Genomic DNA, 19,865 nt, shown 5'->3' with positions numbered 1-19,865 from the left:
CCTGGGGCAAGGAGTGGATGGGTGGCTGCTGCGTGGGTGCCCCTGGCCCAGGATGTGTCCCAAGCCTCCCATCTTGTTTCCCCCTAGGTGAGAACTGCGAAGTGGACAGCCGCTCGGGTCGCTGCATGCCCGGTGTGTGCCGCAACGGGGGCACCTGCACCAATGGCGCCGACGGGGGCTTCCGCTGCCAGTGCCCGGCAGGTGGCTTCGAGATGCCCTTCTGCGAGGTGTCCACACGCTCCTTCCCACCGCGATCCTTCATCATGTTCCGGGGTCTGCGCCAGCGCTTCCACCTCACCCTCGCCCTCTCGTGAGTCCTCTCCCTCCTCCGCTGGACACCAGCACCCACTGGCTTTCCTGGCCCCACTCTGGTGGCTCTTGTGCACTCTGGGCCTGTCCAGGGACTCTCATGCTCCCCAGACCCCTGCGTTACTGGCTTTGCCTCACGATGGGGCTGCCCTGGCACCTTTAGCCAAAGGGCTCTGAATCTGCACTGGCATGTCTCCCTTGGCAGCAGCTCATCCCTTCCTTCAGCGCCTCTGCCCTTCCCTGCTGCCAGCTCTCTGCGTCCATGGCAGGCCCCCATGCTCTCCAGGCATCCTCTGGATCAAGCTTCCAGCCCCTTCCCAGCTGGGCTTGCACCTGGGGCCAGACCCGGGTCTCACCCTGTCCCTGTGCTGGGACGCTGGTGTGTGACATGGGAGAGCGGGGATGTCCGCATGCTCCTTGTGCACAACCTTCCCTCCTGCTTCCTCCCTTGCCCCAGGTTCAGCACTGTGGAGCCCAGTGGCCTCCTGCTCTACAACGGGCGCCTGAATGAGAGGCACGACTTCCTGGCCGTGGAGATCATCCAGGGGCAAGTCCAGCTAAAATACTCCACAGGTAGGCTTGGCCCTGCCTGTTGCAGGATTTGTGCCGTGGGAGCTGTGAGAAGGCCCACGCTGAGTGGGGAAACCGGGGTGCTGCTCTGGATGGAGCCCATGCTAAGGGAGCCAGGGTTAAGAGAGGTGTTGGTGAGTGTCAGCGGATGGCACAGAGGACAGGTGTGTGTCTCAGGACCATCCCTAGGCTTAGGAGTGCAGGGGCAGCAGGGGAAGTGTGAGCACAAACTGGGATGTTCCCTTTTGGGGTCTCCCCTGCTGTTCTGCTCCATTATGTCATTGGGAGGTTCATCTCCTGCCTTGCCATGAGCCGGTCTGGAGAGCAGGAGCCTCTTGGGAGGGTGTTTGGTATCTTGTTTAATGTCATCCCTCCTGCCTCCTGCCATTGCTGTGCCCATCTTGCCTGCCCTCAGTGTCAGGACCAGCTGCCAGGAGCACTGGGCCCCCATGTTAACAACTGGGGCTTCCCTCCTCTCCTGTGTCCAGTGCTCATCCCCTCTTCCCTGCACGCAGCGCCTGGTGGCCATCCTGCTGCTGCTGTGCTTGTGCTGGTCTCCTCAGCGCAAGGCCCACCAGCTCAGCGCATCCATCCCTGCATGAGGGCATCGGCAACATGGAAGGTTTGGTGCCTGCAGGAGGGGCGGGTGCGTCCGAGGGCTGTCTGGCTTTCCTCAGCGTGCCACCATCCCTGTCTCCACAGGAGAGTCCAGCACGGTGGTGAGCCCCTACCTGCCAGGAGGTGTGAGCGATGGGCAGTGGCACACGCTGCAGCTCCGCTACTACAACAAGGTACGTGCACCCTGGCTGTCCCCCCATGCGCGTGGGTCTCTCTCCCTGTGAGGCATGAGTGAGTGGCTCTGCCCCTGCCCCATGGGGCAGGCTGTGGAGAGAAGGTAGGGGTGGTTTTCTGCCCTTGGGGATGGATGCAGTGGAGCAGACAGCTGGGTGCAGGGGGAGATTGACCCTCAGGACCACATTTGGAGGCTGCAGGAATGGGCTCCAGGCAGTGTCCTTGCCCATGTCCATCTCTGGCGCTGCTTGCTGGGCTCGGCCGATGTCCTGCCTGCTTCGGTCACACCTCCAGCAGCGTGGCGGTGCCTGAGCCATTCTCAGGCCCTTTCCTTGCTGTCATGTGAGCCCTTGGGTGACAGGGTTTGGGGGCATGTGTGCTGCTGACGCCCTGTGTTTGGTTTCAGCCCAAGGTCAGTGCCCTGGGGGTGGTGCAGGGCCCTTCCAAGGACAAGGTGGCCATCTTGACAGTGGACGAATGTGACGCCTCAGTGGCCCTGCAGTTTGGCAGTGAGATTGGGAACTACTCCTGTGCTGCAGAGGGTGTGCAGACCAGCTCGAAGAAGTGAGTTCCTCAGGGACTGCTGGGCAGTGCTGTGGTGGGGAGAGGAGCAGGGCACTTGGGTCCCCTGTGGGGTCAGCCCTTCATATCTGGCACCGTGGCTGTGTGTGCCGGTCCCCAAGGATGCCTGCTTCCCAGCCCCTCACGCTGGGGAGCCAGCAGGCTGACCTGAGGTCGCTGTGGCTCTTAAAGCCCTGGACTTCTGTCCTTGTAGGTCCCTGGACCTCACAGGTCCCTTGCTCCTTGGAGGGGTCCCCAACCTGCCAGAAAACTTCCCCGTCACTCACCGGGACTTTGTGGGATGCATGAGAGACCTGTACATTGACAGCAAACGCATCGACCTGGCCTCCTACATTGCCAACAACGGAACCACTGCAGGTACCAGTGCCTCTGCTCCTGCCACCCCTGCTCTGGGAATTGCCCCTCCTGCTCACACAGCAGCACTGCTGGGTTGTAACAGTGGTGGGGCAGCACAGCTGGAGCTGAACAGCTTCCCATCAGGGAAGGGGGCCTCTAGATCACCCTAAATGAGCCAGTCTCCATTCTAGCTAATGTTCTGGGAACGTCACCTGATCCCAAGTGCAGAGCCTGCAGAGGTGGCCTGTCTGGGAGATGCTAGGTAGTCAGTGCAGCTCCGCAATGTCTTTCTTCTGGCATAAGGAGAAGCAACGGCCTTGATCCTCATCCCTGAGCAGGCAAGGTCTGTGCTGAGAGGCTGGGCTTGCCCCTCTGGCAGCCAGGGAAAGGGCTGGTGGGTGCTTCTCCATGTGGGTTGGAGGGAGGTGGTAGCAGGTCATGGCTGATATGGGTGACTTTGATACCTCCAGGCTGCCATGCCAAGCACGCGTTCTGTGACTCCAGCCCCTGCAAGAACGGTGGCACCTGCTCTGTCAGCTGGGGGACCTACTCCTGCCTCTGTCCTGTTGGCTTCGGGGGCAAAGACTGTCGCCACCGTGAGTGAGCGGGTGCTGCTGGGCATGGGCAGGGTGGGTACAGACAAGACTGCTGGGTTTGCTGTGGAAGCAGAGTAAGGGGTCCATGTGAGCTGAACTAGTTCTGTTGTCCCTGTGTCTAGGGCTCCCTGTGCAGTGCCCGTCCCTTCTCCTTACCTCCACTTTCCTTTCCAGCCATGCACCATGCCCACTATTTCCAGGGCAACAGTGTCCTGACCTGGGACTTCAAGACAGACGTGAAGATCTCAGTGCCTTGGTACCTGGGGCTGGCGTTTCGGACACGCCAGTTGGATGGGGTGCTTCTGCAGGCCCATGCTGGCCAGTACACCACCCTGCTCTGCCAGGTAGGGCCACAGCCTCAGCCGCAGCACTGTGCCCCAGCCTCTACTTCCATCTGCCCCAGGAGAGCAGGAGGACCCTGCCCTCCGTGTTGACTCCAGCCCAAGCAGAGGGTGGTTGTGGGGAGAGGTGTTTAGCAGGGCTGGCTTTTCCTCCCCTTGCTCAAAGCTCAGGAGGAGGGTAGGCTGGAGGCAGCCCAGAGCTGGCGAGGCCTCCGCTCACTGCTGCCGTTGCTGGCTTCCTCTCTGCAGCTGGCTGGGGGCCTGCTCTCCTTCATGGTGAGCAGGGGGTCCGGGCGCAGCACCAGCCTCCTCCTGGACCAGCTGCAGCTCAGCGATGGGAGATGGCACGACCTCCAGCTGGAGCTGCGGGACGTCCGCAGTGGGCGAGACTCGCGCTACGTCATCACCCTCACCCTGGACTTTGGGCTCTACCAGGTAAGTGCTGCTTGAGACCCCAGTACCAGAACGGGAACCGTGAGGGATGCTTGGCATATATGACTGGGCTGGGCCTCTGCAGCCTCGGAGATGGCTGGGGCAAGAGATGGACAGGGCTGGGGCAGGGCTGATGCCAGTTGCCCCATGTTACTCCCTGTCCTTCTACAGGACACAGTGGTTGTTGGAAATGAACTGCATGGCCTGAAGGTGAAACACCTGCACGTGGGGGGAGTCCTGGGTTCTGGCGAGGTGCAGAACGGGCTGAGGGGCTGCATACAGGTGAGTCCATTGCTCTGAGCCTTCCCTTTCCAGTGGATCTGTTACATGGAGGGGTGGGAATGCAGGCCTGGCAGCTGCTGCTGGCATCCATCCTGCTGGTGACACTCTCTGAGCATTCAGGCCTCCGAGGTGCTGTGGGGCAGCCATATATCAATACAGCAGGGGTGATGGGCGGTGGCTGTCCCTGGGGGTGTGTGGAGGGCAGGAGGACTGGAGCCTTGCACGTGTGCCCTGGCTTCACCGTGAATTTGTCACCTGCATTGCAGGGTGTGCGACTGGGTGACAGCATCACTGGGATCGCGCTGCCCAAGCCCAGCCATGCCCTGCGGGTGGAGGCTGGCTGCAGCGTGCCCAGCCCCTGCGACTCCAGCCCCTGCCCTGCCAACAGCGTCTGCAAGGACGAGTGGCAGAGCTACTCCTGCGTCTGCCAGCCAGGTAGGGCCTGCAGTGCCCTGCCACCCCTTTGCTCACACGCCTGTGTGTTTTCTCCTCTCCCCTTGTGGCTCCCTCCTGGCCTGTGACTGCTCTTCTGTCCATCTCTTGGGCAAGCCATAGAATCATAGAATGGTTTGGGTTGGAAGGGACGTTAAAGATCATCAAGTTCCAACCCCAATGCCATGGGCAGGGACACCTCCCCCTAGACCAGGTTGTTTAAAGCCGCGTCCAACCTGGTCTTGAACACTTCCAGGGAAGGGGCATCCACAACTTCTCTGGGCGACCTATTCCAGTGTCTCACCACCCTCACAGTAAAGAATTTCTTCCTAATATCTAATCTAAATCTCCCCTCTTTCAGTTTAAACCCATTGCCCCTCATCCTGTTGCTACACTCTGTGATAAAGAGTCCCTCCTGGGTCCCAAAATCCCCACCAGATGCTCATTTTGTGGGGAACAAAATCCTTCCAGAGCCCTCTGAATCCACTCCTTGGTGCTCTGGCTACTCTCAAGGGGAAGGTGCTTGCTTTACACGATGCTGTCTGTCCACACCTCAGGGTACTACGGAGGGGACTGCGTGGATGTGTGTCACCTCAACCCCTGCAAGAACAAGTCAGTGTGTCGCCGCAAGCCAGGCTCACCCCTGGGCTACGTGTGCGAGTGCGGAGGGAACTTTTTTGGGCAGTACTGCGAGCACAGGTGAGACACAGAGCACAGGGCAGGGCTGTGGCTTTGTGCCTGGCTCTGTGCTGCCCTCTCATCCTAGCTACATGACCGGAGGCCTCTTAGTGCCACCCTGGCTCCTTGGAGCTGCTGAGCAGCCGGGCTGGTGGGAGGAGAAGGCTCATGGGATTTGGTTGTTATAACAGCAGAGTTATTTCTCTCCCTAGGATGGACCAGCAGTGTCCAAAGGGCTGGTGGGGGAACCCGACCTGTGGGCCCTGTAACTGTGATGTGAACAAGGGCTTTGACCCTGACTGCAATAAAACCAACGGGCAGTGCCACTGCAAGGTGAGGAGCAGCTGTGCCCATGGGGATGTGGCCCATGGCTTGCCTGGATCCCTGCTCGTCCTTGATGCTGTTCCTTGTTCCCTCCAAAGGCCTGGCAGATGCTCAGGCACTGCTCTGTGTGCCCACCTCTGGGCTGGATCCATGCTCACCTCTCCTGTGCGGCCCTCCTGCCCCAGCACAGTGATTATGGGAGCAGTGGGGGTCCTTGCAAATTGTGGGAGCCTGGCCCTTCTCTGCCCCAGCTCCTGCAGTTCCCCGGGTGCCAGCCTCAGCTGCTGTCCTGATAGGCTGTCTGATGGCTGTCCCTGTCTCCCCCCAGGACTTCCACTACCGCCCCAAAGGCAGTGACACCTGCCTGCCTTGCGACTGCTACCCCGTGGGCTCCACCTCACGCTCCTGCGACAAGGAGACGGGCCGGTGCTACTGCCGGCCTGGGGTTATCGGGCGCCAGTGCAATAGCTGTGACAGCCCTTTTGCCGAGGTGACGCCCAGCGGCTGTGAGGGTGAGTGTGGGCACTGTGGGGAGCTGGTGCTGTGGGACTTGGCATCAGGGGCCTCCCCCTGTGACCAACCCCTCGGGGTGCGTGTCTCCACAGTGCTCTACGATGGCTGCCCCAAAAGCCTGAAGGCGGGTGTGTGGTGGCCCCAGACTAAGTTTGGCTTCTCGGCTGCGGTGCTGTGTCCCAAAGGCTCCTTGGGTGAGTGGGGGATGTGATAGGGAGGGGACAGCCTGACTGTTCTGCTGGGGGCTGTAGCAGCCCCAACAATATCGCTGTATTCTTGTGTTTTCCCACTCCTGTTTAGCTGGGCTTGAGGGCTTGGGGGAAAGAAGTTGGAGGAGAAAATGCCACAGCCTGGGGGAGACCAGAGGGGGCTGGCCATGGGCTGGGGCTGGGAACAGGCTGTAGGGTCTGGGCCCATCACCCAGCCCCTGGGCTGTGCTGTTCTCTTGGTGTTAGTCCACACCTGCTCCCTGCTAGTTTTTGGTTTCATTGGGCTTGAGGCTGGGGTCAGGGCTGGCCTGGCAGCTCAGCACCCGCAGCACCTTGCTGCGGCTCAGCCAGCCCCATCCCTGGTGTGCATTGTGAGGGCAGCAGGGCACAGTGTGCCGTTGGGTGAGTGTCTCGGTTAGGAGTTGCATCCCGAGCTGGAGGAGGCCGTCCTCGGTGACGGCAAAGGTGTGAGCAGGATGTCTGGGACTGTAGGGCAGTGTGAGCTCCAGGGGACAATACAAACCCTGTCCTTCTCCAGCCGTTCGCCCCAGGAGGAGGCAGTTTCGGCTCCTAACTGTTGTCGCTTCTCTCCCTGGTTCTCTCGCCCTCCGTGTTCAGGCTTGAGGGGTGCAGGTAAGGTTGCTCCTATCTCCCCTCCCCTGTGCTATAAGGGCTGTGCCATGCAGCTTTCCTTCCCTGCTCCCTGCCTGGCACCCTGCACACCCCTGCACTTTTCCTGCTGCTTCTGGAGCTGCCAAGTGTCTTCCCAACGCTTTGCCTGGCCTCATCGCTCCTACACACCTCTTCCCTGCTCCCAGCACACTAACCAGCACAAACCCAGCTGCAGCCGCATGCAGCCCCTGACACCCGCTGTCCTGAGCCTGCAGCTTTGGCTCTGGGCAGGTCCGTGCGCTGCTCCCCGGCTGGGATGGATGCTGGCTCTCCTGGGCTGGTACCTGCTTCCTTAGGCTGGGAGGGGAAGGAGCTGGTGATGAGCAATGAATGGGTAGTGAGGCCTGGGAGAAATGGCCATGGGGTGGAGGAAGGGGAAGCTGTTTGAGCAGGGGACAGAAGGATGGAGACGGGAACTGATGGACATGCTCAGCACAAGGTCCTGTTCCCTCTGCCTGGCTGGCACGGGGAGGCAGACAGACATGGGGGGCTGGATCCTGCCCAGATCTGCAGCTGAGCCAATCTCTGTTCTCCGCCGGGTGAAGGCCAGCAGTGTGAAGGTTTGTTTGTTCTCCCTGCTCCCAGCTGCAATGGCACTAGTCCCTGTGGTTCTGCAGCCGGGGGAAAGGTGGTTGGGGAGGACAGCTGGGAGCTGGAGGTGGTGGGAGGGGGCACACTAGTCATTGGGGATTTTCTGAGAAGCAATGGGAGTCTACTCCAGGCTCCCCTCTCCTCGCATTGGCCACACTGCTGCCCTCTCCCAGCCACGGGCGCCTGGGTGGGCTCCTGTGCCCTGGTGCCTTCCCCAGGAGAGGATCCACAGTCCTGCCAGGTACACTGAGGTCGCCTGGGTTCCTTTTGCTCAAAATGTGTGTGGAGACACTCCTGGCCCAGGACACTACTCTCCATGTCAGCTTTAGCAGCGATTTTGGTGGCAATTAACAGCTGATCCCATTCGTTACTGGTATCACCATTGCTGGGCAGTAGTGCTTGGGCCCCAGCCAGGGATTGGGGTCTTGCACTGGGTCCTACTGGATGGGTCTACTGGGTCTACTACTGGATGGGTCCCCCTCCATCCCACTTGGCTGCAGGGACTAATCTGTGGGGTGGGTTTGCCCCGCAGCAGGGGTGTTGTCCTCCTGGGGTGACTTGGCTCTGTAGAGAGAGGCAGGACCTCAGCAGGCATTGCAAGCTGTCAGCCAGGGGATGCCTAGAACTGCATGGGCTTCAGTAGTTTTGGGTCAAATGTGCCCTGACGACACAGACGTATCCAGCAGGAACCAGGGGCCTCTTCAGCCTGAGCCCTGCCAGGTCACTTATTCCTCTTTGCAATTCTGTGTGATGGCACCTGGTGTGATGCAGCCCAGAAGCACATACAGAAACCCAGCTCCTGGAGGGAGGGGGCAGCAGCAGCTTGCTGAGCTGATGCAAACCAAGGGTGGAATGGGTTGCACTGGTACGAAGCAGGAGGCTGGCCCTGGGGTGTTACAGGCCCTCCCATCATTTGCCGGTGCTGTTCTTTGGGATTAGCTAGTGCAGAGGGTCCCTGCTGGAGGGATGCAGCAGGGGAGCCACGTATCCTGTGCTGAATTTCAGACATGTCCTTTCTCCTGGTTTTAGGTGCAGCTGTCAGACACTGTGATGAGGAGAAGGGCTGGCTGGAGCCAGATCTCTTCAACTGCACTTCACCTGCCTTCAAGGAGCTCTCCATACTGGTAATCCTCTCTCAGCTCTGCAGCCCTGACAGAGCGGGAGCTGTATAAGCAAGGGCTCACAGCCAGGTTTCAAAGAGCTCAGCTCTCCATGGACACCTAGAGTAGGAGAGGGCCTTGGCACAGTGCTCAGCACCTTTCTTTTCGCATCTTCTGCCCCCAAGCCCGTCCTGTGGGAGCACTGATCTGACCTGAAGTTCACTTGGCTTCATCTAATCCAAGTGTCCTCAGAAATGACCTGTGTCCTGCCCCAGTATTTGAAAGGAAAACAAATAACCCTGAACAGGCCTGAACTGTTTGAAGCTGGTGGGATGTCTGCTCCATGGGACATCTGTAGCCCCCAGACTCTGTCAGTGACATATCCGTTTGAAATATCCAGGCAACTTTATTAAACACTTGCATCTTGCCTAGGCTGAATTGTAACTGAAGCCCGGAGAGTTTCTAGGGAAGTATCACTAGATGCTTGTCCTGTCCTTTCATCTCCTTGGCCTCTGTTGTGCACAGCACTGGGTTAGCTGGGCCAGTGCAACCCCTAATGTGTTGCTGGAGGCTGGTTGCCTGTCAGAGATGCTCTCTGTCATAGTGGCCACCACTGTGAGCGTCCATGGCTTGTGCCGTGGTTTCAAAAATAATCTCCAGGCCAAGCGGGGCCTGCAGCATCCCATTTTCCCAGTGAGGAACTCAATTGTTTAATCCCCTCCTTTCTCCCCCCACTGGCAGCTGGAGGGCTTGGAGAGGAACGAGACTGAGCTGAACACAATTGAAGCCAAGAAGCTGGCCCACCGGCTCCGGGCTGTGACAGACCACATGGACCACTACTTTGGCAATGATGTGCACATAACTTTCCGCCTGCTGTCCCGTCTCATGGCCTTTGAGAGCCGGCAGCGTGGCTTTGGCCTGACAGCCACACAGGATGCCCACTTCAACGAGGTGCGTCCCCCAGATCAGAGTGGCTTCTGATGCTGCTTCTCTTTATCAGCTACCCTGAGCCTGGGTCTCTGAAGGGATCAAGGATGTTGTGAGACCATGTCAGGAGCGCTGGGCTCCCCAGTGCCACACAGACATTGGCCTATAGGAGGAAGACCTGTGGGGGCCACCTGCATGGTCGGGGCTGGAGCACAGGGTAGAGGAGAGGCAGAGAGCTGGGTTTGCTCAGCCTGGGAAGGAAAAAAGAGGTCCTATTGCTACCTGCAAGTCCCTCATGGCAGGGGTACAGGGAAGATGTCTCTGTAGGACACTGATGAGTGTTGTGGGTGGGGGCCCATCATAGCAGAAAGTACCTCTCTTCCCTGAGCCCTTGTGCAGCAAGCTGGGCAGAGAGCACAGTGCTGCAGCCTGGGGGTGGTCCTTACCCCCCCAGGGTAAGGGTAAGGGTCCTTACCACCCCCAGGCTGCAGCAGGACCCAAAGGCAGTGCTTCCCTCACCCCCTGTCCCCATGTGTCTCCCGTGCAGAACCTGTTGCGTGCAGGCAGCTCCGTGCTGGCGCCTGAAAACCGGGAGCACTGGGCCATGCTGCCACGCAGCGAGCATGGCAGCGCCAGCCTCATGGAGCAGCTGCGGGACTACTCGGGCACGCTGGCCAGCAACATGAAACTCACCTACCTCAACCCCGTCGGTGTCATCACTCCCAACATCAGTGAGTAGGAGCTGGCTGGTCGTGGGGCCTGGCTGCAGTGGTGCAGAGCCACTCCTCCATCACACCCTGTCCCCTTCTCCTCATCTCACTTCACCTCAGCGAGAGTGCTGATAATGTCCTTTTTTGTGCTCTCAAATGTGGGGAGGTGTTTGTGAGAGACATCCTAGTCCCATCCCTGCCTGGTGTAGATGACACACCACCAAGAGCCAGCAGAGCTAGAAGTGTGCTGCCTGCTTTGTTATCTCCCAGCCTAGTGAATGAGCTGCTGGCCTCGGTGGCAGAAGTACCCTGCCCAGTGGCAGAGCAAGGATCTGGGCTGGGAAGGAGCACTGTGGGTGCTGGGATTTCACATCATGCCCAAACACGGGACACATCCACAACCCAGCCTGTGGCTCATATGGTTGCTTCGCCAGTGACTTCAAACCTGGGGTGCACCGGGGCATGGTTGCTCTCCAGGTGGCTGTCCTAGAGCTGATTTTCACTCCCTTGCTCCCCTGCAGTGCTGAGCATCGATCGCATGGAGAACCACTCCCATATCCGCCGGCGCTACCCTCGCTACCACAGCAGCCTCTTCCGGGGCCAGCCCGCCTGGGACCCCCACACTCATGTTGTGCTGCCACTGTCAGTGCTGAGCCCCCTGAAAGCTGAAGGTGAGCATGTGAGCATCACTCAGGGAACAGCAGGGGTGGGTGTGGAAGGGAAGATGTGCTCCTCCTGAGACCTGGCTTTGTCAGAGGTCCACAAGTCAGCCTTGAGAGCTTAGAGCTTCTGACTTCACCACATCCCAAAGGCTCCTGGTGGGCTCACAAGCTGCCTTCAGAGCAACATGTGAGTGTTCTCACCATCCCCTTGTGTGCCTCAGCTGCCTCCACGGCGTTGCCTACACTGCCTGGGGGTGAAGGGAACTACACTGTGGAGAACTCCTCCCCGAGGCAGGCGCTGCCAGAGCCCGAGCCTGCTCTCACTGTGATTATCCTCATCATGTACCGCACCCTGGGGGGGCTGCTGCCTGCACGCTACCAGGTGGATCGCCGCAGCATCAGGTACGTCCGCCTTCCCTGTGCCGTCCACAAGCAGCAGTGGAGAGAGGCTGGCTGGGCTCTGCCGTGCCCCCTCCAGCAGTTGCTGAGTCTGTCTGCAATGGCTTGGGTTTGGTTCACAGCCAGACGATCTTGCGGTGCTCTGCTTGTTCCCCACGTTGGCCCATGTTTGCTCTGCCCCGTGTTTCCTGACTGCATGGTGTGAGCTGGGTAGAGCTGTTCCCTCTGGGACATTAGTGCAGGATGTCTGTGAATCCACTGCAGAGGGCTGCAGCTGCCAGGCACGGTGATGGTAGAGCTTTGTTGCTTCTTGCAGGCTCCCCAAGAATCCTGTGATGAACTCCCCCATCGTGAGTGTGTCTGTGTTCAGCAATCATACCTTCCTGCGGGGACCCCTGGACACCCCTCTTGTGCTGGAATTTCACCTGCTGGAGACGGCCAACAGGAGCAAACCTCTCTGCGTCCAGTGGAACCACTCCAACCCGTGAGTCAAGCATAGCTGGGCCACTCTGAGCTGCTTTCCCCAGGCACCTCCTTGTTCCCCAAGTCTCCCTGGCCATGACAGGCTGTGTGCCTGGGCAGCATTGGGACATGGGGGTTTCCACCCTCTCCCAGGGCATTCATTCCTGCTGGGAGGGTCCCTGCAGGGCTCTGGCTCCAGTACTTCAGCTGTAGGAGTGCAGTTGTATCTGCTGGTAGAAAAGCCTTGCCAATTGCCCCTCTTCTCTGTGGTTCCTTTCCCACACACCACACTCATCTGTCTTCTCTCCTAAGTGCGCTCTGCTTTTTGGTGGCTGCAGGACCAACCCCTCCGGCTTCTGGACAGCCAGGGACTGTGAGCTTGTGTACCGAAACACCACACACGTCCACTGCCAGTGCTCCCAGTTTGGCACCTTTGGGGTTCTGATGGACAGCTCGCACCGAGAGGTAACCTCAGCCCGCAGGGCTGTGGGCGGTGGTGGGGGCTGTTAGCCACTGGGTCCCAGAATAAGCAGGCACAGGCAGAAAATTCCCTGTGGGACACAAGTAGAGTCTGAGAGCTCAGCAGGCTTCCTGCATCTGCCCCTAACACAGCCATTTGCCTTTGGTTCATTGCTTCTGCAGCAACTGGAAGGTGACCTGGAGACACTGGCAATTGTCACCTATTCCTTGGTGTCTCTCTCCTTGGTGGCTCTGCTGCTGACCTTCTCCTTCCTGACCTGCCTCAAAGGCCTCAAGTCCAACACACGTAGCATCCACTCCAACATATCAGTCACACTCTTCTTCTCTGAGCTGCTCTTTCTCCTCGGCATCAACCATACCGAGAACCAGGTCTGTGGGCTTGAATGAGCACGTCCTTGGGGTGGGGGTCAGGCGTGGATGATGCAGTAGCCTTGGCACAGTGGGACCATCTCTGAGTGGCTTTTATCTCCCCAGTTTCTTTGCACTGTGATTGCCATCCTCCTCCACTGCTTCTTCCTCTCCACCTTCGCCTGGCTCTTCGTCCAGGGCCTCCACATCTACCGAATGCAGACTGAAGCCCGCAATGTCAACTTTGGGGCCATGCGTTTCTACTATGCCATCGGCTGGGGAGTGCCCGCCATCATTACCGGTAAGAACTACTTGTCCTACAGCCACGCCAAAAGCGCTGGTCCTCAGCAGCCTCCTGATCTCCTGGTGTTGCCCAGCTCACCCAGTGGGGAGAGCTGAGGATGGGCTTGCCACAGCCAGCAGTGCTGTGGTGGTCAGCTGAGAACGACATTATCAAGAACTGCTGTCGTGCCTCCTGGGGAGAAATAGTTCCTCAGCACATGTCCCCATGGTTTGGTCAATGAGCATGGGCCCCCTGCTGTCCCAGAGCTTGTGGTTAAGGTCTACTCATTTCCCAGGCCTGCATGCTTGAATGATCTGTTGCTGGCAGTGAATGCCTGCTGGGCTGGGCTGTGTCAGGGACTCCTGGAGAAAAGGAAATAAAGGCCCCGAGCTGGGGCTCGTAGTCTTGGCTCTTTCCCCTGTGGCCGGAAGCCTGTGCACAGGACAAGGAGCAGCGAGAGAGCCCCTTCGTGGCCTTCAATGCTGTGATGGGATCGACATGGCTTGGGCAAGTCCAAAGCTCCTCGGTCTGGACCTGACCTCTCTCTTCCTTCTGCAGGGCTGGCTGTTGGCCTGGATCCTGAAGGCTACGGGAACCCTGACTTCTGCTGGATATCCATTCATGATAAGCTGGTCTGGAGCTTTGCAGGCCCCATTACTGTCGTCATTGTGGTAAAACCCTGTCCTGTTTCACCCACAGCCCTCTCCTGCCTCCCTTCTCTGCACCATGGGCACTCCCCCCTCCCTTGGCTGCCCACTGCCTGCCCCCTTCTCTGTATTTTCCTTCCTCAGTCAGAGGCCCTCTCTCTGTCCCTCCTCGCTCCACTTGGGGGAGGCCATGGCTCAGGCATGGAGGGGAAAGGAGGGGACGTTTGCATGGGCCTGGTGGACCTGGAGTCTGCCCATGCTCTGTGCTGGGGACGTCAGGCTAGAGCTGGCCCTTGGCACAGCTTCTAATCAGCGCCAACGCTTTCAGATGAATGGGGTCATGTTCCTGCTTGTGGCCAAGATGTCCTGTTCCCCAGGTCAAAAGGAGACCAAGAAGAAATCAGTTCTGTGAGTATTAGTGGCCAAACTCCCAGCAGAGCTCGTGTGGGCTTTAGCATTTTCAGTGATCATCCTCCCTCTTTTGCCATTGCAGAGCATCTGTGCATCAGTGTCAGCCTTGCAGCTGCTCTCCTCTCCCACACCTACCGGTCACATTAACCCTTCCTAAACTTTGTCCTTTCCTCTTGTTCCTACGTCCCCATCTCCACACTGTCCTGCCAGCCTGTCCCCCTCACCGCCTGCCCTCACAGCCACCCCTTATGTCTGCTCGGATTCAACGCTCAGCCCTTATCAACTCTCAGCACCTGCTTTTTCTTCTCCTACGTGCTCGTTCTGAGACCTTTCCCTGCTCCCTCTTGGGCCAGCACTGGAGCCTCGCTCCACTCTCTGTGGCTCCAAATGACCTGTGTCGTTTGGGCCCCTGTGTTGCCGTGTGTGATCCAGAAGGGAAGGCCAGGAGTCAGGGGGAGCAGAGATGAGCCCGCAGCGCTGGGTGCAGCAGGGAGGGCTGGGCAGGAGTGTACTTTCCCCTCTGGATCTGTCTGCGAGCACTAGACTGTAGATTAACAACACGCACTAACCTCTCGGTGTGTGTCTGTGTGCCTGTCTGTCTCTCTCTCTCTCCAGCATGACGTTACGGAGCTCCTTTGTTCTGCTTCTAATTATTAGCACTACCTGGCTCTTTGGCCTCTTGGCTGTCAACAACAGTGTCCTGGCTTTCCACTACCTCTACACTGTCCTCTGCAGCCTCCAGGTAACTGCCTGGCCTCTGCCAGGGGAGGGCACGGGTCAGCCCAGGAGAGCGTCCCTGTGGTCCCCGTGGCCATCTGTGGAGAGTGGGCACCCCATGCTGAGCCTCCAGCATCCCGCTGGGCTCCTTGTCCCTTCCATTGTCACTGCTGTGGTAGCGAGTGGCTCCTGACAGTCCTCGCTGCGGTGCCCGTGGTGAGTGGTGGCATGGAGCAGGAGGCAGCTGTAAGGTGCTTGGTTCAGAGGTGACATCCAAGGGGGCAGCAAGGACCATCTTGGGAGGGAATGGTTCTTCCTGCTCTCGGAGAGCAGAGCAAGAGGGTGGCCTGCAACAGAGGTATCAGGCACCCCAAATGTGACCCACAGCAGCATCCCCCAGACCTCCTGCCACCACCATGGTTGGTGTTGCTGCAGAGGACCCTGCCAGCCGCTTGTTGGCTGCTGACAGCCAGGGGGATACCCCACCCTTTCCTCTTTCACCCATGGGGGTTAGTGCTGATCAGTGTTGAGGGGAACTTTCGTGTGTCCCTGTCCTGGTGGCCACCAGGGCTGACACGCTGGGCTTTGTAGGAGCCAGGGAGCGGCCAGGATCTGGTGCTGTGGGCGAGCAGGTTGGCCAGCAGCAAGGGGTTGTCTCTCACAGCATCTCTCCCTGCAGGGCCTGGCAGTGCTGATCCTGTTCTGCGTGCTGAACGAGGAGGTGCGGGAGGCCTGGAAGCTGGCCTGCCTCAGCAAGAAGGGGCAGAGCGAGGAGACCACAAGGAGCACCCAGGTGGGCAAGAGCTGGAGCAGCCCAGGGATCTGGGGACGGACTCCCTGCCTGGGACAGGAGCTGACAGGAACATCCCTGCTGTGGGTGGGAAGGCCATCCCTGGGCTGCCGCGATACCTTCTAAACAGGGCATGTCCCTTTCTCCCCACCTCTCCAGGGCCCCAACGCCTACAACAACACAGCACTGTTTGAGGAGAGCGGGCTCATCCGCATCACCCTGGGTGCCTCCACCATCTCGTCGGTGAGCAGCGTGCGCTCTGCCCGCACCTATTCCAGCCAGCGGGCTTACCTCAGGTGAGAGCGGCGCGGGGCTCCGGGAGCACCCGGGCAGAGGCGAGGGCTCCTGCCGCCATGACCGTTCGGGCCTCCTCTCTTTCAGAGACAACGTGACGGCGCGTCAGGGCTCGGCTCTGGATCACAGCCTGCTGGCTCACGCTGGCCCCACGGACATCGACGTGGCCATGTTCCACCGTGATGCTGGGGGAGGTAAGACTCAGCCCGGTGCCCGGGTTTGGGGCTGACCCAGCACATCCCAAATTAACTCCTGGCTTAAGGAAATCCTTCCTGGTGCAGGCTCTGGCTGTACGGTTACATCCTTCACCCTGTGTTCAGGTGTGACCCCCAAACACGCTATGGATATGGAGAGGCAGCAGCTGTGTCATGTAGCACAGCCTCCTCCTGGACAGAGAGCAAAGGGCATGGCCAGCCTCCAAGGAGCTGGAAATGGAGGAGGCACAGGGAGGGGCATAGGCTGTCGTGGGGTCTGTGAGGACACTGGGCTTCCCAGTACAGCACAGGCACTGACCCACTGGAGTGAGACTGGTGGGGACCACCCTTGTGGCTGGGGCGTGGGACAGGCGAGCAGAGGCTGAGGGAGGTGGGTTTGCTCAGCCTGGAGGAAGAGGCGGCAAAGGGGATCTTACAGCTGTTTGCAGCTGCCTTACAGGGAGGTGCAGCGAGATGGAGCCAGGTTCCTCTCACAGGTGCCTGGTGGAAGGGCAGGTGGAGCAGGCACAGGCTGCTGTGGAGGGAAGGGCAGTGAGGAGTCAGACAGGCTGTTGTCCTCACGAGGGTGGTTAGCCCTGGGGTGGTTCTGCCTTCCCGGAGGCAGTCAGAGCCTGGCTGGCCCTGCCCTGGGCAGGGGTCAGAGCAGAGACCCTTGGGTCCCTCCCTGCCTCCGTCATTTGGGGATTCAGTCATTGAACTGGCAAATGCTCACACGCACGTCTGTCCTTCCCCATTTGGGCTGAAAAGCCTCACCCACCTTCATTCCAAATGTCTCCCCAATGCCCCCTGTGTCCCTACAGACCAGGACTCGGACTCGGACAGTGACCTGTCTCTGGATGAAGAGCGCAGCCTCTCCATCCCATCCTCAGAGAGCGAGGAGAATGTGCGCCTGCGGGGCCGCTTCCAGCGCCAGTTCAAGCGGGCGGCGCACAGCGAACGCCTCCTCACTGACCCCACCAACACCGCTCCCAAAGGCAAGTCCCGGGGGCTCTGACAGGGGAAAGGGGGGAGCTCAGGTCCCTGGGGGCCAGGCTGTGTCTAGTGATGACTTCAATTGCTGCTCACAGAAATATTCTCTCCCATTTTCCTGGGGCCTGTTTTGCTGTGTTCTTCACCAGATGTGGATGGCAATGACCTCATGTCGTACTGGCCGGCTCTGGGCGAGTGCGAGGTTCACCCCTGCTCTCTGCAAAAGTGGGGCTCTGAGCGGAAGCTGGGTTTCGACATCAACAAGGATGCGGCCAACAATAATCAGCCAGACCTGGCCTTGACCAGCGGGGATGAGAACTCCCTCACCCAGACCCAACGGCAAAGAAAAGGTAACGGCCTGGAGCAAGCAGGCAAGGGTGGCCTGGCCTGTCCCAGGCTGTCATGGCCCTGAAGGCTCAGCATCAGCTCCATCTTGTCATGTCCTTGGGGAGGTATGGCTTATCTCCCCTGGCTTTTATGCACTTTTCACTGTTATGCAGAGATTTGACTTCTCTTTCTGTCCGGTGCAGGGATTTTGAAGAACCGCCTCCAGTACCCTCCTACTCTCCAAGGCCTGCCATCTGTCGGCCGGATGACCAACGAGCTGACATGGTACAAGACCTCCACGCTGGGTCACAGGGCTGTCCCCGCCGCCTCCTATGGCAGGATCTACTCTGGGGCAGGCAGTCTGTCGCAGCCAGCCAGCCGGTACTCGTCACGGGAGCAGCTTGACATGCTGATGAGGAGACAGATGTCCCGGGAGCAGCTGAGCAGGCACAACTCCCGAGAGTGCTTGGAAGCCATGCCCAGCCGTCACGGGTCCAGGGAGGAGCTGGACACAATCCCTAGCAGGCATGGCTCCACTGAACACCTGGAAAGTATCCCAAGCAGACACGGGTCTAGGGAAAACTTGGATCTACTGGCTGCTAGGCCCAGTCAGAGAAATCATGGGAACACGCTGCCCCGGAGACAGGGCTCCAGAGACCACCTCGACACTTTACCCTGCAGATTTGGGTCGAGAGAGCAGCTAGACTGTGGGCCAGTAAGGGAGGTCTCTAGAGAGTGGCTAAACACATTGCCAAGTAGGCAAGTGTCCAGAGACCGAATAGACACGTTGCCAAGTCGAGATCCTTCTCGAGAACAACTGGATTTGCTTTCTAGAAGACAGCCTTCAAGGGATCAGCTAGCATCGGCTAGACAAACGTCAAGGGAGCAGCTGGACTTTCTCTCCAGAAGATCTAATTCCAGAGAGCCTCTGGACACAGTACCTAGCAGGCATCCATCGCAGGACAACCTGGGGAGTCTCTCTAGGAGGCAGCTGTCTAGGGAAAGCCTAGAGCCGCTGTCAAGGAGACAGCCTTCTAGAGAGAACCTGGAGGCCGTTCCCAGCCGACATCCTTCCACTGAACAGTTAGATATCCTTTCTTCCATCCTTGCTTCTTTTAACTCCTCCGTCCTGTCTTCGGTGCAATCTTCCAGCACGCCTTCAGGCCCCCAGACCACCGCCACCCCCTCTGCCATGCAGACCTCGACGCCCTCCGCAATGTGTCCCTCGACGCCTCGCTCCGCCACCTCCCACAGCATTTCAGAGCTGTCACCAGACTCAGAGTAAGTGTGTCCCTTCCTCAGCCAGGCCTTGTTCACCTGGTCTTGTGCACCATTGGCCTGCTTGGCTTCTTCCCAAGGAGGGTTTGGTTTGGGGGGAGAGGGCTGCATAGGGGTGAGCCCCCAGGGTGAGTGGCTGGTGTCTCCTGGTCCTGAATTGTGACCGGGCAGGGAAAATCCTCAAGTGTGACAGCTCTGGGTGCTGTAGTGCAGCACGAGCAGAAACATCAGTGTGTCTGAGTCTGCTTGCTTTGCCAGAGGCGATGGCCCTCACTTGTGGCCTATCGGGGCTCAGGGAGGATGCTTTGTGCAGCCAGGCTGACCTCATGGCTGTTGCCTTGCTCAATGTCAGCTGTAAGTCCTGATGAGTGGATGTGTGTGAGGGCCAGGGTGGCTGGAGAGGAGGAGGGCGCCCAAGTCCTTGAGTAGCCCTGCCTGCCCCAGCCAAGTTTCTCCCCAGGGACCTTGTCCCAGTCTGTCATTTCTTCCCCTCCAGCTCTGCTCCCTGCTGGTACTGTTCCCATCCCATCCCTCCTTTCCTCTTCCCTGAACTCAGGGGCTTGGAGACAGTTGTTCTTGCCCCGACATAGGGATGGGTTTCTGCCCTGTCCCCATCTGGCATAGCTGGGGGAGGCAGCTGAAGCTCAGGGGAGATGCCACAGCTTAATACTGTTTTTCTTTCCTCCGAGAAGAATAACGAGAAACGAGGGCCATTCCTGAGGGGCCGAAGCTGTCCACAAGAGAGACAGAAGCAGCAGGGCCCTTCGCCTATCCAGGCGCTGCCAGCTGAGGTTTGGTGTCCCCAGGGGGCAGGGGCCAGAACTGATGGTGGTCAGAGGCCCAACACTGACCCTGCCTTCCCCTGCCCTTTGGGCTGGGGGGTCGGCAGCCTGCACCTCCCACCGCCAGCAGCCTCCAGGCTCTCGGCTGCCACCATGCTCCCTGTTGCCTGCCCGGTGTGACGGGTACAGCAGGAGCCTGCTCGGGCAAGGGTGGCTTCTCCGACCCCTTGGGGCCAAGCTCTTCCTCCGCGACCCATTTGTACACAGGGTGGGCAGGGGCAGGGAGACAGAAATGGAGCCCAGGATGTGGGGGTGGGGGAGGGTTTTCTACCTTTTTGTATCTTTGTAATCAGAGAAAAGAGAAATTTCTATGGTTATTTTTACGGATGGTCTGTTCCCAGGACC

At 59.2% G+C, this 19,865-nt stretch overlaps 1 protein-coding gene across 1 annotated transcript in view; it reads left to right on the top strand.

Annotated features, from left to right (window-relative positions):
- Positions 1-19,398, top strand: part of CELSR3 (cadherin EGF LAG seven-pass G-type receptor 3) — a 32,077-nt gene extending 12,679 nt beyond the window's left edge. Inside the window, exons 3-36 of the mRNA XM_074152500.1 lie at positions 88-310; positions 767-882; positions 1,582-1,670; positions 2,078-2,235; positions 2,447-2,610; positions 3,060-3,185; positions 3,360-3,529; positions 3,776-3,961; positions 4,130-4,240; positions 4,507-4,675; positions 5,230-5,371; positions 5,563-5,683; positions 6,003-6,186; positions 6,280-6,381; positions 7,015-7,029; positions 8,689-8,783; positions 9,501-9,710; positions 10,234-10,417; positions 10,918-11,067; positions 11,280-11,460; positions 11,774-11,941; positions 12,258-12,384; positions 12,562-12,768; positions 12,874-13,048; positions 13,589-13,701; positions 14,006-14,085; positions 14,704-14,830; positions 15,485-15,598; positions 15,755-15,891; positions 15,977-16,083; positions 16,905-17,078; positions 17,223-17,423; positions 17,604-18,681; positions 19,371-19,398. Coding sequence (XP_074008601.1) covers positions 88-310; positions 767-882; positions 1,582-1,670; positions 2,078-2,235; positions 2,447-2,610; positions 3,060-3,185; positions 3,360-3,529; positions 3,776-3,961; positions 4,130-4,240; positions 4,507-4,675; positions 5,230-5,371; positions 5,563-5,683; positions 6,003-6,186; positions 6,280-6,381; positions 7,015-7,029; positions 8,689-8,783; positions 9,501-9,710; positions 10,234-10,417; positions 10,918-11,067; positions 11,280-11,460; positions 11,774-11,941; positions 12,258-12,384; positions 12,562-12,768; positions 12,874-13,048; positions 13,589-13,701; positions 14,006-14,085; positions 14,704-14,830; positions 15,485-15,598; positions 15,755-15,891; positions 15,977-16,083; positions 16,905-17,078; positions 17,223-17,423; positions 17,604-18,681; positions 19,371-19,398 — 5,732 coding nt within the window. The remainder of the gene's footprint in view (positions 1-87; positions 311-766; positions 883-1,581; positions 1,671-2,077; positions 2,236-2,446; positions 2,611-3,059; positions 3,186-3,359; positions 3,530-3,775; positions 3,962-4,129; positions 4,241-4,506; positions 4,676-5,229; positions 5,372-5,562; positions 5,684-6,002; positions 6,187-6,279; positions 6,382-7,014; positions 7,030-8,688; positions 8,784-9,500; positions 9,711-10,233; positions 10,418-10,917; positions 11,068-11,279; positions 11,461-11,773; positions 11,942-12,257; positions 12,385-12,561; positions 12,769-12,873; positions 13,049-13,588; positions 13,702-14,005; positions 14,086-14,703; positions 14,831-15,484; positions 15,599-15,754; positions 15,892-15,976; positions 16,084-16,904; positions 17,079-17,222; positions 17,424-17,603; positions 18,682-19,370) is intronic.
- The last annotated feature ends 467 nt before the right edge of the window (positions 19,399-19,865 follow it).

The sequence above is a fragment of the Numenius arquata genome, chromosome 8 (genome assembly GCF_964106895.1).
Source record: "Numenius arquata chromosome 8, bNumArq3.hap1.1, whole genome shotgun sequence".
NCBI lineage: Eukaryota > Metazoa > Chordata > Aves > Charadriiformes > Scolopacidae > Numenius > Numenius arquata.
This window is presented reverse-complemented; position numbering and strand designations above follow the sequence as displayed.